Genomic DNA, 16,228 nt, shown 5'->3' on the forward strand with positions numbered 1-16,228 from the left:
TTCCGAGGCGATAAATATGCCCTGGAACACAGTGGGGACAGTCATCATCAAATAGAAAAAAATATGGCACAACCAAAATATTACCAAGAACTGAACCTCGCTCCAAAAAATGATGAAAGAAAGAGAAAATAACTGGTCAGGTCAGCTACCAAGAGGACATGAGCAATACGTACTAAAGAAACTGCAAATACCGTACATGCTGTTCATGTACTGCTCATTCAATTTATTTTAACACAATCATCTTCAAATCGCTGGGAAATGGGGCAAGACGGAATCCTTATCTTGTGAAGAAATGTATGAGGGGAAAATGGGGATTGAACTTTTTGGCCATAATTCCAAAAAGTATGCACATAAGTACAACGCCGCGAGCCACCAAAAGAACATTCAGCTGGAACTGAGGCCTTAGTCAAAGTGGAGTCCCAAATATCAGTCAATGTTAGCTTCTTTAGGTTTCAGCTTCTTACACTGGACAGAAAAAGCTCTTATAATCGAATATGGGCATGGGTTTGATCTTTGCAGTAAAATTAAAGTAGCTATTGAGTCTTCTTGCTCTTGAAAGCGCTGTCCCCAAATGTAGTTTCGGATAAAACACCACTTCTGAAGACTTCCGCAGTCTGTCAGTCAGATCTTTGTAACTTGCAGTGGTGGATAAGAGAGAATAATATAATACATTCCTTTGAACGTACTTCAACTACATCCAAAACAAATTTCTCTGAGGATACAAGCAGAAGATGTAAATATGTGATTTGTCCTCCATCCTGTGCCATTGGGCAATTTGTCTCTGATTAGTTCTGCTCTGAGCTTTTGCTTACAAATCTGAGAAGCAGATAACAGATTCATAAGGTTAGAAATCCAGGCTCAAGGGTCATACATACTGCCAAGGGCTGATACACGTGTATGTGGAAAAGGAATGTTGAATGATCAAAAGCATATGCGATAAGTGATGAAACCCGTGGCCAATTCATCAAGCTAAAATTGCACAATAAAATCCAAAGAAAGACAGACAGATAACACTCACGCCCACAGAGATGCACACACATGCATGCAGATTGTTGTTATGTAACTGTTCCAATGCTTTTCCAAGATGTCGCGCTAACATATATGCACCAGAAACATCCGCCCCTCCCTCAAAAAGGTGTCCTGTCGTCACTGTGAATGTGTGAGCAAATCCTCAGCTGGTCGCAACACGCAGCCTCCCTTTACACAAGTGTTCCTCTGTGCGTGGGAGAATAGATCTGTGGAGGTGAGCTTTTTCCAATTTGAGTAAAAATCAGCTTGGGGGAGGCCCTAAATCCTACTGAAATTAAATGTATCTGCTATCCCACAACCACATAACCAGCCGTTTTATCTCCTGCACAATGTCTCCGTTTTTCAAAGCTCTATTAGTTAGGTAGGTAATGGAAAAAATATATATATATATTATTGCCCCAAAACTTCATGGGTAGTTGTCACATGAGCAAAGTGAGAACCTAGGGAATATTGGCAAGAAATATAAAAAGCAGGTTTACACTAATAGAACTATTTAGAATTTGTATTTGAACGAAACAAAGCATTCTAAGGCTTTAAGTGGCTTGGCTATGGAGAGGTCCAGACTGTGTGCATGTACTGTATTATTACAAATGGAGTTGTGCAACTATTCTGCTATTATATATTGTGTCAAAATTCCCTTTTTGAAGATGACCCATATTGCAATCAGGTATGGTGGCTCTCACCCAAAGTCAGCTCCGATAGACTTGGGTTCATCTACAACCAGAGTGAGAATGAGCGGTATATAAAAGGATGGATTGATGGAGGGCATAAATAAGCACATAAGGATGAATGAGAAAAGCACACTCAGTCTTTCTATGTGTTCTCTTGGTGAGCAGTTTCCAGTATTAAGATTGTCTGGACCCAAAGGTGGTTTGCCAAATGTGTATAACATTTATATGTGCAGTTTATATCGATCGTAAAATATAAGTGGGGTGTATTTTTATGCAAGAAAACAAATAGACATAAAGCTAGCCCCTGAGGTCACAACCTACAGTAAGAAGAGATAAAGAAGAAAACTGAAGGCGAGAGACGAATGCAAACTGAAGAGATGGCTTGAGAAGTTCAACTGAGGTACAGCTGAAGAAATAGAGGTATCCAAGCATGAGGCCAGAAGAAGACACCTCAGGGGCAGGCCACACACAAAGATGAACAGATGGAGGATTCAATAATAATAATAATAATAATCTCATTATTGTCACTTTGTAAATGATGCAGCCAAGCTATCATTGTTGTCAAATGATTTGGCAACATCCATAACAATAAAAGGTTCCAGACAATTAAGAGAAAGTGAATTCTGTGCTGTCTCACGGAGCTCACAGAACACCAAGCAGCTGGCACTTCTATTCAGTATTGTTTGGTTGCTGTAAATTATTAATGGGCATAAAAGCAATTAAAGGCAACGCAACTCTGAGCTATTAGGCTAAGCACGTCTAAAAAAAACTGTGCTTTCTCGTAAGCACATTTCATTCATAATTCCACTCGACAGAAACTGTAAGACTGTGAAAGCTAGCTTCCAACAAATGGGTACATCCCACAAATAACGTCATCCTGTCCTCAGACAGACATCATTTGTCTGGTCTCTAACCCAGGACCTGTTTGCTTTGTGTGACGCTACTCGGGGCAATTCAGATCTTAGGAATTTTGGGACACCCACAATTAGGCACTACATTGGAGTGATGTTATTCTTTCATTGCACATGTGGGTCACTTTAGTTCAAACTCCAGGCGGACTTAATATGGAATGTGAACGCTTAAGCACACACACGAAGCCTAAATTCCAACAGTGTCCACTTTACTTACTCATGGTGTCCCCATCCCAGCTCTGGGAGATAGGGCAGCTTCTTGATACGGATGATTGAGTCGTAGAGGGAGGGCTGCAGCGATTGTGCCACAGCATTGGCGAGGATCACTGCTATCATCACGGGCAGGATGTGAGAGATCTGCCCAGTCAGCTCAAACACAATCACTGCAGTGGAAACTGTATGGGTCACCGCCCCTGACAATGCTGCCGCACCTGTAAATGGGTAAGCAGACAGTGAACTGAGCAGAAGAACAAATTGCAGTTGACATCTAAACACTGGACAACAATGACACTTTAGTCCAGGGGTCACCAACATGATGCATGTGGAGATACGAATAGGGAACAGGAATTTTGTGTGCCAGCTCCTCGCTCTAATTTCAATACACACCAGTTGCACCAGGACAAGCCCAACTAAAAAATAAAAGTGTGACTTAACGGTTTAGAACCATCTCAGAGGAAGAGTCATGTTAACCTGAAAAGGTAGGTAACAATATAAATAAAGCTGTCATGAATTTCAAAATCTTTGCAATTAAAAAAATTATCTGTAAGTGCTATGATCACTAAGTAATATATCCAATATGACCACTCACAGCACGTCTGTTTTCTTAATAAGAGCCGTCATAGTTTTTTCCCTGAGCACCTGAGATGTCAGTTTCAGTTGATCGCAAGTAACAAAATGTGCACTCCCTGAGATGGATACAAGTTGATTTTACTAGTAAGTCCTATCCAAAAATATTAAGTTCAGACTAGTGGGTCTGCATAGAACATACAGTATTATTGTAAAGACAACAATGGACTTCCCTTTTAGATGCATTGGTTTTGCAGTTGAATGTCAATATCTCCATCAAGAAATGGACCAGACAAAATTGTCTCAGGCTTTTGTAAAAGTGGAAATGATCTGTGTTTGAGACATTGGCTATATGCCACTTGTTTTGCTATTATTTTGCTATTGTTTGCTGCAGATTTTAATCCATTCACAGAGTGAAAAAAAAAAAAAAAAAAGTTAAAATTGACTGGAAAATAATTTAGTCTAAACAAGGAAAAAAAGCGATTGCATGTCTTTGTTGTGCTGGGATTGCAGGACAAATATTTTAATAATAACTATCCTTGGGTATTACGAGGTACCTCTACAACTGCGCTTACAATTTGATGAGTGGCTATAAAACTTTGCTAAAATCAGTAATCGTACAATTACTTTTTTGGGGAAGAGGGGGACATCGCATTTTCAACCTGCCACTATTAGCTCATGATGAACCCCTGCATTGCCGAGGAGAGAGACTTGGACTGTATCGTCAGCACATCTAACAAAATGCCTACAGCGCCAAAAGTCTTGAGTATATACTGTAAATTAAAAAGTACCGCTGCCAGGCTACACTCTTGTAGATGGCATATTCTTCTGGCTGTTTAAAATATGGTATGGTTGGATTGTGCTAAAAGCAGATAAAAAGTCTGGCGTGGATTTTTGTCCTTGAGGTGCTTGTAAAGTACATTAAGTTGATAAACGCCAAACTACACTGGCTCAATTAAGTCGTTTGACCAAAAAAAACAAAAAGGGCTTGACCAGTTGCTCGAAACACATCACGGCAGAAAGCTTAAAGCTAATGGTCTGACTCTGAAATCCCTTAGCTCTTTTATTAGTTTGCTCGAGAAGCAGTAAGAATGTGGTGAAGGTGGTTAACAATTTTCGTTTTCCTCAGTCCGTACAGTCCTAATTCGTCTTGTGTGGAGGCATCAGGAACAAACTAATTCCCAACCTGAATGTGTTGTATAAGCAATAAAATCATTACACCAGTTATTAATGGCAACTGCCAATTCATATCATTATGATAATGATAACTGAAAAAATTATTCCTGAAAACACAAGATGTGTGTTTGTGCCCGCTCGATTGTTCCTTCCAGCAATTATGTAAAATACCTGCCACATTGTGCACAGCAAACAGAATGAGAAGAAATTATTCAAAAATCAATTAAGATGCGGAAATACGGTGCTTCCATGATGGCATGGGCATTATTAACAGTAATTGTTTTGCTTGTTCTGCCCCATCATTCCTAATATGTCGTTTCATAAAGTCCTTAGTTCCTTAATATGACATTTCCAAAAATGTGATTAGGTATTGAGGATTAACAATTTGACAAATGTAGAAAGCAGCATATTGATGTAACATAAATCAACTGCTCAAAATGGCACTGCATTCTCTTTATCCAATTATCGTTTCTCTTGGCTTTTCAGCTAATTTAATTCAAAGAGAAATTAAAATTATCTATATCGTGTGACCAATAATGTTGTGGATAACACAAAAGCTGCACTGGAGCAACAGAGTGATGTGAAGAGAGTCTTCACTGCTCAACCGGCAAAACAGATCAGACCTGTCAAAAGACTGAAATAAATACTTGGGGATGATGGGGAGATGGGGATAGCAGAGGAATTAACGCATTCAAATAAAGTGAAAGGCGATACAAAGTCAGGCAAAATAAATGGTATTCCAGAGATGGAGGTTTCATTACTCTCTCACATAATTTAAAGTTGGCTGTGTTCGTCCAATTTCCCCCTCTGATGGATGCTACATCCCATCTTCACATTTCACATGAAGCACAAGCTCCTTGGTGGAATTAAAGAGGCTCATCAGAATGTCAAGGCCTGAGTCATTAGTTGTAGTGAATCACAACATCAGAATAATCATAATAGACAATAAACACAATCTGCAGCCTCTAACAATACGGTACGATCAAATTAACGGCATATGGGGTAGCAGTAGCTCATCTGAAAGGGCTCAGGCTTTGAAGCTGGACAGCAGTGGTTTGAGCTCCGCTGCAGACAAAAGTAAAAAGAGCAACTTGTTGATGGAAAATGTTAGTCTGCTTGCGTATTGGGGGAATGAGACACAATAATGTTCCTTGATTGAACTTTAACATCTGTTAAAGTCGGAAAAATGCGGAGAAATAATTTAAATTAATTTAATTAATCATTTCTTTGATTTCTAATTAAATGATTTATAAAATAACTTATTTTAAAGATGTTTGAATTACAATGTTCTGAAACCTGGTTTTATAAGTAAGTGGATATCTGTGAAAGAAATTTTGTTTTGAAAATGAGCTGCATCTGCCTGTGAATCTGTCCATGACTATTGAATGATCATCTCGATCATGAGAAGTGATTTAAAATTATAAGCCCACAAAATAGCAATACACAATACTTTTTAGAAAAGGTCAAGGTCAAATTTTGAGACAAAAGATGAGCCTAAAACTTCCAGGAAAAAACAACACTCGCTCTGCGTTATGTGGCGACAGACTCACAAATGAGGAGCTGTCTTGAACCCTTCAACCCCCCGTCCAAAAAAAAACAAATAACAAAAAATTAATTACCATACATTTTGAGCAAAACAAATTTCTGGAGAAGACTAGACTTAAGCACCACACTTGGGGTCTTCCATTACCAAACAAGCACAAGCACACCAATTAGAACAACTATAATTTGTGTAATAGTAAGTTTCATTTGTTTGTTTTTCATTTTTCATTTGTTTTTATTTATTCATTAAAATACTGCTTTTTGAGAAGCTGGTCCTTGGTGCTACAACGTTGGGGACCACTGATATAGATGATCATTGTTGCCATTATTTTTTTCAACAAGTTAAGCTTTTCAACACACCCATGTGTTATACGTGCAAAGGCACACACACGCACACTCACACACACCGCTTGACAAGAAAGTTATTTTTGCTCACCAACAACAGCGTAACCTCCTGGCACAATGGGGTAGATGGTGCCATCTGTGTTAATGCCATCTGGGAACCAGGCCGCCATGCTTTCTCCCACCAGACGACCAAATGCTGCTCCTAAATGATTGGATTTTAATGAAGCAATTAATAAAACAACTGTAAACAATTTGTGCTTTGACTACATTATGTTGCCAAGAATTAAGGAGGAGATCACTGAGTTGAGTCCTGATTATAGATGGGACTGCACTGGTAGGCTTCTCATCACTTGCAGTTAAAGTATTTTCTTTTTTTCTCCAGTACTTTACTGAATTCAGTCAACTGAATTTTCCCTTGTTAATCAATGGTGCCAACGTTGTTCAGTTAATTTCAAATGTACATTAATTTCTAATGGTTAAAATACAAAAAGACATATGGCTAGTGCCTTACCTATAACAAATACTGGCATGAAGGCCCCACAGGGTACTGGAATAGTTGTGGCCAGGGCAGACATCCAGAACTTAGGAAGAAAATAATGGAGAGTTAGGACAGTAGAAGATAAACAAAATAGATAGTTTTAAATTAGCTTCTCTTTATTATCTCATTGACAGTGAGGAGAAGAATGAGAATGCGGCTGATTGCTCAAGTTGGATTAAGTTGTCACAGTCCCTCTTAATTTGACAGTCCTAATGAGCTCTGAATAATGTGCAGGTTCTAATGATTGAACAACACTGCACCAAAAGATTGGAGGAGTCATGAGATAAGAATTGAAAATAAAATGTAAATGCTGCCACCGGTATGTGGGTAGGCATCTTTTGGCTTTTGTTTCAGAAAATGCATTAGTGCATTACTCAAAAACATATATATGGTACGTACATAAACAGATTTTGATCTGATCATTTGATGTGATCTGATGGCGAATAATGCTTAATGTTAAGGATTTGATTTTTTTTTTTTGCAAATGTCTCACACCTTACGAATAAGAATGTTGTCATGAGAATGTAATAATGAGCTTAACTGCTGGAAAAAAAATGACAAATAGGAGCTTCCCGAGGCCAATGCAGATGAAATACTGAATCATTTTTGAGAATACCGTACCTGTTTGCATTTGATAAATGAAGACTTAGAAATTAGTTCACAAGTAAGCCATTGCACAGATCTCATCAATGTAAAAACATCAACATTTTAATAGACTTCTTAATTACAGTTGCTGTCTCCACATCCCTGCATACTTCAAGTCCTCTTCCGCTCCTTGCATTATAGCTAGATGTAATTAAGGCCGACTGCCACCACAAAGTATCAGATCTTCTCTTGTAACCCTACACTGCTGTCTTTTTCACACACCTCTGTGCACATGCACACACACGCTCACACACACGCACACGGACGCACACACACACACCAAAGTGCGTAGGTGTACGCTCACACAATGCAAAGCTACTGTCATGCACCAGAGAGTTTGAGAAATGAATAAACAAAATGGGTCAGACAAAGAACAAAGCAGACTATTTGGCTGTCCTCTATGGTCTCATCATCTTCTTTTTAAGGCTATTTTTCCGCCACGAAAATCTTTATCCCAGCAAAAGACAATTGAAAGGATCTAGGAACAAAAAATCTCATTGTGACTTTATTGAATTGGTTATGAACTAGTTTGATACATTTGCTGTGAATGTAATGTCTGTGGGGTTAAAGAATATTCAAAAGTATTTTAAGTTAAATGTTTCTGATACAGATTGTAGTGTAGAAGTAATACTCTTAATCTCACTTCAGTTTTGAACCAATTTTTTATTTTTATGGCTGACTGCTGTGCATGACCATTTTGCAACGTGCCCATCAAATCTATAGGTTTATATTAATATAACCAGACAATAAAGGTACACACGATACATTTTTAATAACCATACATAACTTATTATTCTTATTATTTTATCATTAATCTGTTCAATCTAAAGTAAGGCCAAAATTAGATGCTGTCACATTTATCTTCATTACAGTACAGAAAGATCTTTTCTGCCTCCGCTTCTCTAACAAGAGGATATACAGTACACGAGTGGGAGGTGCACACTGTGGACATCAGGTTTTAGCTGTGTGCGGACACTTTGTTCCCAAGTGTCACAAGCAGTGATCTTATGCAACATTCTTAGAGTGGAAGAAACTACCACTGGTGATGTAATGTAATGGAAACCAATAGTTTGTTTACTCATTGTGGCATGGTCACACATATTGGCACATATGAGTGTTTGGCTCGCATTCCCCATTAGAATCCTTGCTGCACTATAAATAATAATAATAATAATAATAAATAATAAAAGGTAAAGGAACACTGACTGAATGCAAATTCATTATGTACGTCATGCTATATTGAGTATAAAAACATTTTCAGATTATTTCACAGTTGTACTTTTATCACCTGAAATCCAGGTGTATTTCAGAAAAATTGTATGCCAGTGACTGCCCATTCCACATTGTCAAAACTGTAGTAACTATTATGAATGTTTTAGTGTATTTTCATATTTGCAATGATGAGTTTAAAGGTGTTTTATAAGAAGTCCTGGATTTCTAGCTAAACTAGACTGTGTCACATAAGCAAGAACAATTTGTCACAAATAGTCACTGATAAAGATGCAAACTTCAAAATGGGAGCTAACAGTTTTCATGATTGCTTTCCAGGATAATGGGATTCTGCTACAAGGTATGCCAGATTTGTGTAGATATGTACACAAACCTTACTTTGCGAACACAGCATTTTAAGTATTTGTTGCACTGACTGATTTAACACCCTTCACAGAACCCCTCCGCCCCTCCCTCAACACCCCTAATAATAAAGCCTGGTAGTCAGAAAGTTTGTTTGGAAAGGAGCACAGGCAAAGATGGCTGCCATGACGAATAAAACAACTATTCATTACAGAGACGGTGACTAAGAGAGCAATTTCGCCTTGAAAACCATCATGCTGAATCCAAGAAAACCAAAGGCTGCAATTAGGCGGCGGTATTACAGATTCAATGTGTTTGTGTGTGTGTGTGTGTGTCTGTGTGTGTAAATGTGTGTGGTACTGTTCTGGCATTTGTCTGTACCAGTGGGAAAGCGGCGCTTGAGTCAGTAGATATCAACATACAACATAGCAAAATGACACAATAATGATAGAAAAGTGTGAATTTTTCTGTTTCTTACATATACATATTGTATAAGGTAATTTGTCAACCGCACTGGGTGGGCTACTATCGATGGGATTTATGCAAACTGGTCATGACGTAAAGTTCCGCACTCATGGGGACGCTAATAATGTCCCTCCGCACAAGAATCACGCTGGAACTTTTACCAAGCATGACTCTTTTTCCATCCTTCAATATTTTATGTGAATTGTGTTTTATTGATATCCTCTGCCTGAAACGGCAGGTTGTTTAAATAAGGCACATTTGTAAGGAACGTGCATTTACGGGATGGTTGACTGAGTACCGGATTTTACGAACTATAAACTGCTAGTTTTTGCACAAGCTTTGGACCCTGCGTCTTATAACCCAGTGCGGTTTATTCTATGGATCTTTTTTATGATTTTGATGATATTGTATGATTTGTGCATATTCTCTTATGTATGGAAATTAAACATGAAAACACCTTTGGTTTATAGTCCAGCGCGGTTTATACATGAGCAAAACAGGATTTTCCCCTAATTTTAGCTGGTGCAATTTATATTTGGGTGCGGTTTATAGTCCAGAAATTACGGTACATATAGCACATGCACTGTTTACAGTAAAATGTTCAAAATATTCGCTCTCTTAACTAACTGCTGTTGCTTTGAATGTTATTTTGCAATTCCAGTTGGTAACCCAAGTGGCATCTGGTTAGAATGTCATCGATGCATGAATGATGCAACTCAATGAGATATTTAAATGAGATTTCACGGTCCCGTTGCTTGAAAGTCTGAGATCAAACTCCAATCTTCAAGATGACACCACGTTTGTGATGAGCTTGGGCTTGCCATTTGTATGAGAGTGACCATCACCACTCATACACCAGCCTGCTGGCCAGCTAAAGAGGAGGTCCCACCTTCTAGTTTGCGAATAGCATTAAGTAGCATGTAGCAATTCTTCCTTGTCATCAATAAGATTCAAATTCAGTCTACTGAATAACACTGGCCAATTGTAACATCAGTAAATAAATTGCAGACAATTGTTGTGCTGGTCACATCACAAATACATATGTATAATTGTGCATAATTAGTGCATAATTTCAAAGTAAGCAAGATTCTCAATAATGTCCAATTTAGTGACTGGAAGAATTGTTACTCCAGCGACATAATCTATAAAACATACATTTATAGACTTAGATATAGGACTTAATCTATATTGGTCTAACAATTCATTTTAGTGAAATGTTTCCTTTAAAAACAGCTTTAAGATTTTAATTTCAGTTCTGAAATCAAGCCTAACCATATACAAATAATAATGCTCACTGTTAATTTTTCTGTGTTCATCACCTACCTTCATGACAATGAAGATGACCAGTGTGACAAATACATTGACCTGCGGATGTTGCCAGGCCTGGGAGTGTCCCATGAAGTCAAACTCTTCAGCAATGCCCTGTTTGGCCCAAGTGCGGTTGTCAAGCAAAGTCACAAGCGATTCCTTCTGGGTGAGCTGCAGGCCACAAAATAAATCATCATTATGAAAATTATTACATGAAAAAATGACATGGGTAGTCATGTTAAGATCACAATGACATATGGATTTGAAAACACTAAATTGTTTCTGTTAGTCAAATGAAAATAAAGTGCTTGCAAAGATCCAATATGTGAGATATATTTAAGAATTTTGCGCCAACAAAGGCAAAAGGAAGTTTATGATTGACATGTTATTGTATTTAACAATGATGTTGTTAAATTTGCTCCAACAAAGGCAACATTGTATTTAACAATGTTGGTAAATTGATAATTGTGCACACAACTATTTCTTGACCACAATTAGTATTTAGTGACCACACATTAGCATTTTTAAGTACGTATCTATACTGCGTCTTCAGTTTTTTTTCTCCATGTCAGTTCTGGGGCTTCAGACTCTCTTCAGTGTAGGCCTTTGAGAATAATTAAAATCTGCTGTGCATTGCACTTTTGAGAAAATTTTGATACGGTACAATTTGCTGATACCGTATAAAGAAATGTCAAAGATTTAAGACTGGATGCATACAGATTTAGATTTAGATAAGACTATCTGCAGTTGATCTTAAAAACGGCATATCTGTACTGTACAAGGAGAAGGATATGACAATATTTTGCAGGCAAACTCTTATGATAGACTTTAAGAGGAGTGGCTAAGAGTAGACCAAATTAAAGCTTCAGAAGCATGTCTCCTACCTACCTCCTAAAAAGTAAAGGACACAATGCAATATAGTACGAGTCATTATTTAAATACATTCCAGAAAAATTAAAATCACCCCATAGCCTGTGATTTTAATTTTATATATTATGAGCTTTGTGTGCCTCAGTAAAAAACAAATCAAAGTATGCATTATGATGGTCTAATCATCTGAATTTTTTTTTACGTGGCAAACACATAAACCTAAAATATATGTTTGCCACGTAAAATAATGAAAATGTTGGCAGGAAACCCCAGACACACTAAATTTAAAAAAAAATATGAAAACTGCAAAAACTAAAAAATACTCATAAATTAAAAAAGTTCCACGGATGCATGGATCTTCTGAGGAGAACCTCTGCATTGTACTGTACACTTTTGGTTCATCATGTTCACCTTGGTTGGATACATAGCCCTTGTGTGTACATGTACATCAGCAATAACAAGGAGCTCAAGATATGTCCACAACATATTTGAATACATACCGTAGCATATATGTTGCAAGTCGCTTAAATGGAGGACACTCACCTTGCCAGCCATGAACTGTCCAAAGCCAGGTGGAAACGTTAATGTGGAAACTAGCAGAGTTATCAGTGCCGGATACAGAAGACGCCTGAGAAAAAGATATTAGAGGCAGTGACAAAAAAAAAAAAAAAAAAAAATGCAAAACAGAAAAAAAACAAAAACAAAAGACCGAATTAATTTAGCAAAATGCCAAATGCATATTTCTTCAAGCCACGATTGAAAGATACATGTTGGAGCTTCTACATTACATCAGTTATCACTTTTTAGACCAAGTACCACCTAGAAAAACTCTAAGATCTTCAAGACTAAAGCAATTAATCTACAGGCCTGCCTTTGAAATTATATTAATTCCAAGTTTTGTATTACACAGGCAAATATGTCTATCACTAACATACAGTGTGACCCATAGAGAAAAAATTGAATATTACAAAACAGAACGTTTATAAAATGTAACTTAGTTTGGGGATCTTAGGGGGAAACACATGTAAAAACAAAAAAGAAATAAACGAATAAATATGTATAAACACTCGTCAAGTAATGAAGTTAGTGATTTGTTACATAACACATTCGAGCTGTCAGTGGTCTAACAATAAGAAAGATGCCAAAACCGATGAGCCGCTTGAAGTACTTTGACATGTTCCAAAATGTGATGCTCACTTTTTCATGAGGAATCTGTTGATAGCCTTTTGATTTCTGATGAACTGGACAATAAGTCGATTTAGGTACACAAACAAAGCTCCGCCAAAACCACTGGCAATGCTGCAAAGAGAGACAAACATGCTTGAGAGATGATATCACAATTAACCACTGTTTTCTTGAAATTATGTTCCAGAACTTTTTCACCTGCTAGAGTACGTGTCAAATTATCCCAACATACAATAATAAAACCCACCCCAAGCTTTATAGAAGCGTTGTTTTCTACAATTGCACCTTATATTTTTACATTTATCCAGATTGCTTCAATGTTTATTCCTCTCCCTGAGGTTTTAATTCAATCTTCTGAATAACACTGGCTAATTGCAACAACAGTAAAAGATTTGCAGAGACAATTGCTGTGCTAGTCACAGCACAAATGCAAGTTTATGAACTAGTGCCTTATTTCAAAGTAAACAGGCTTTTCAACAGTGTAATGAGAATTATTTTAGCCCGTGCGATAATCTATAGAACACACATTTAAAGACTTTTTGTTTTATGATGTCCTGTTATTTTGATTCAAATAAGTGTCACTCTTCATACCATAGATAGTGGTAGTTAATCATTCTAATTTTATATACTGGTCTAAACAAACCAAAGTATGCAAAAACAATTTGATTTCATTAATCTGTTTACTATTTACTTCAACGCCTGGAGTATGAACAACTATTGAGGTATGAGAATCTGGCCTCGGAAATATTGTTTTAACTTGGATTAAATCAGCAGGATTATGCTTACATTTGGTTTAATACACTTAAGCAAGTTACACCTCAACCAGATGCTTCCCGTAGCCACCAAAGGCTTCTGACATAATTCTGGCTGCATAATTTACAAGTCCTCTTGGCTGAATCCATTCGTCCGTCCCTCCCTCCCTCCATTTTTTAAACTGCTTATTCTTATTAGGGTCACAAGTGCGCTGTTGCTTCTCCTCGCTGACTACAAGTGGAAGGCGGGGTACATACTGGTCCCCAGTTATTAGCAGCTGGGTGGAATAGAAATACATTAAAATGTGTTGCTTTCATTGCCTGGACTTGGCTTTTGAGAAAAGGACACAAATGTTCCTAGTGACTAACACCCATGTAAAAAACAATAATAGCAACCTCTGATTAGTGGGTGCCAAAACATCCAGTCAAACCTCCAAAAGACCAAACATTTAGTGCACTGTATTTTCTACTAAAGAAAAAGTGTTTGCAATCCATTCTACCTCCTCTGGCTTTCTTGTTGTAAACGAGTCTCAATCAGGGCCATGAAAATGCCTCCCGGGCAAAGGAGGATAAAAGCTATCCCTCAGTGCCCTAGCAACTGTTGGAGGATGAATTATCCATGTATGATGACTCATACAGGTTTGGCCGTTAACACAACTAGAGAGAGAAAGAGGCTCTTGATTCGACATAGAACTTCATCTAGACCCATGCCAAAAAGAAACTGCTAATTTTAAAGTTTATCAATTTGATGGCTATTTTATTAATTATAGGCAACTATGCTATATGGCCGAATATATGTAAAAATGAACTTTGCAATGTTGCCATTTCCAATTTCTAATATCAAAAGTATATTTTATTTATTCTAACAGTCTGGGATGCCTTGTGTAATCATGCAGCCTCTTATTACAAGCAATTCTGGTAGTATGCAAGACTGCTGGTTTGGGGAATGAGACTCTTGATTGCACATGGAGAGATTGTTAGGTAGATGAACACGGGTTGTCATGTGGATTCACTCAAAAAGTCATTTAAAATGTTAAATATTTATGCATCTACTTTGCTCAAGACATTGCTGTAATGAGTAAAAATTTAACTTGTTGGGTTTGACTAAGAATATGTACTTGAGAATAAAGCATCCAACTAACTACTGTATAGAACTCACCCAATGACAGCGAAAGCAGGCAACTCCTGGAGGTCAAATGGGAAATCTAGTCGGAAGCGAGTTTTAAACAGGGCTGTAATTGTCTCTGGAGAGGTGGGTGGGGGCGGGGGTAGAAAGAAAATGGTAAGCAACAATTAAAATGGGAAAAAAATATTGCACCTTTTAATGAGATGTATGTACACTTCTTTTCTGACAGTGTACATTCGGCTTTAGAATTTGATTCTTTCTCATCAACGGAGGAAATAACAATGCCATAATTAAATCGGCTGGAAGTTTGAATTTCCGACTTGCTCTTAAATTAGATTACTTGTGTATAACTAGTCAATGCATCTCATTTCCATACCAGCATTTTGTCTGAAGGGACACTAAATAGATTGATAAAATAATTCAGGTTTTATTGCTTTATTGCCTTTCAACATTTTCAGTCTTGAAAGTCAGTAGACATACAATTACAGTTGTAAGCGTTCATTCAAATAGTTTTCAAGAAATACACATGTGAAGATATATTTATGACAAAAGTTACAAATTGAGGTCAAGCGCATGTCTATCTTACCTTCATCTCTGTTCCAAACAGCAAGCACTCTGAAGATGAAGGCACTAAAGGTGGCAGCAAAGAAACCTCTCCAATAGTTCCTCACCGCAAAGAATGTGGAAGTTACTTCAATACTGAACAAAACACCTAAATGCAACACAAGACATCAGTTAAGCTACATATATGATGAAAAGACTTCAGATATGACATGAAATTTCTTTGATAAATGTTTAATATTTAACAATTGTTAAATTTAATCCTTAAAGGGTTTTCTGATCGATCTACTCACCTCCTATCGGGGCTGCAAAACAGCAACCAACTCCCACTGCACATGCCGCGGCTAGCATCTCAATGTTCCTTGACTCGTTCTAAACAACAAACGCGTGCGCACAACAAATGGTTATTGTAAATTCCAGTCAGTTTTTGACCTACAGGGTGGTTTATCATTAATTACATAGAACAGATTGGAAATGTGACCTGCAGGATTTCAAATTCTTCATGATGCTTTCAGATCAGAACTGATTAATTGTAGTGCAGCACACGAAATGAAAAATAAACAAAAGTGAACTATTACATAGGACAAATGACAATGGGGCAGGATGAGAACCAAGGTGATTAATTTCATGCTCCTTGTTCAAATTGTTGAAGAAGAAAAAAATGTTAAAACCAAACTAATATTCTATATTGAGAGGAAATATATTTGGACGTGAAGATAAAACTGGATGTAAAATTTCCAAATGTA

The 16,228-nt window shown here is 37.3% G+C and overlaps 1 protein-coding gene across 3 annotated transcripts in view; it reads right to left on the minus strand.

Annotated features, from left to right (window-relative positions):
- Positions 1-16,228, minus strand: part of LOC148395226 (chloride channel protein 2-like) — a 68,427-nt gene that overhangs the window by 21,016 nt on the left and 31,183 nt on the right. For all 3 annotated transcript variants that reach the window (XM_088380902.1, XM_088380903.1, XM_088380901.1), the window contains exons 7-15: positions 15,776-15,854; positions 15,508-15,633; positions 14,955-15,039; positions 13,056-13,157; positions 12,402-12,486; positions 11,004-11,159; positions 6,972-7,041; positions 6,552-6,662; positions 2,829-3,042 (exon numbers count right to left, since the gene is read on the minus strand). In XM_088380902.1, coding sequence (XP_088237028.1) covers positions 2,829-3,042; positions 6,552-6,662; positions 6,972-7,041; positions 11,004-11,159; positions 12,402-12,486; positions 13,056-13,157; positions 14,955-15,039; positions 15,508-15,633; positions 15,776-15,854 — 1,028 coding nt within the window. The remainder of the gene's footprint in view (positions 1-2,828; positions 3,043-6,551; positions 6,663-6,971; positions 7,042-11,003; positions 11,160-12,401; positions 12,487-13,055; positions 13,158-14,954; positions 15,040-15,507; positions 15,634-15,775; positions 15,855-16,228) is intronic.

The sequence above is a fragment of the Syngnathus floridae genome, chromosome 7 (assembly GCF_059516105.1).
Source record: "Syngnathus floridae isolate MCC-2025c chromosome 7, RoL_Sflo_1.0, whole genome shotgun sequence".
NCBI lineage: Eukaryota > Metazoa > Chordata > Actinopteri > Syngnathiformes > Syngnathidae > Syngnathus > Syngnathus floridae.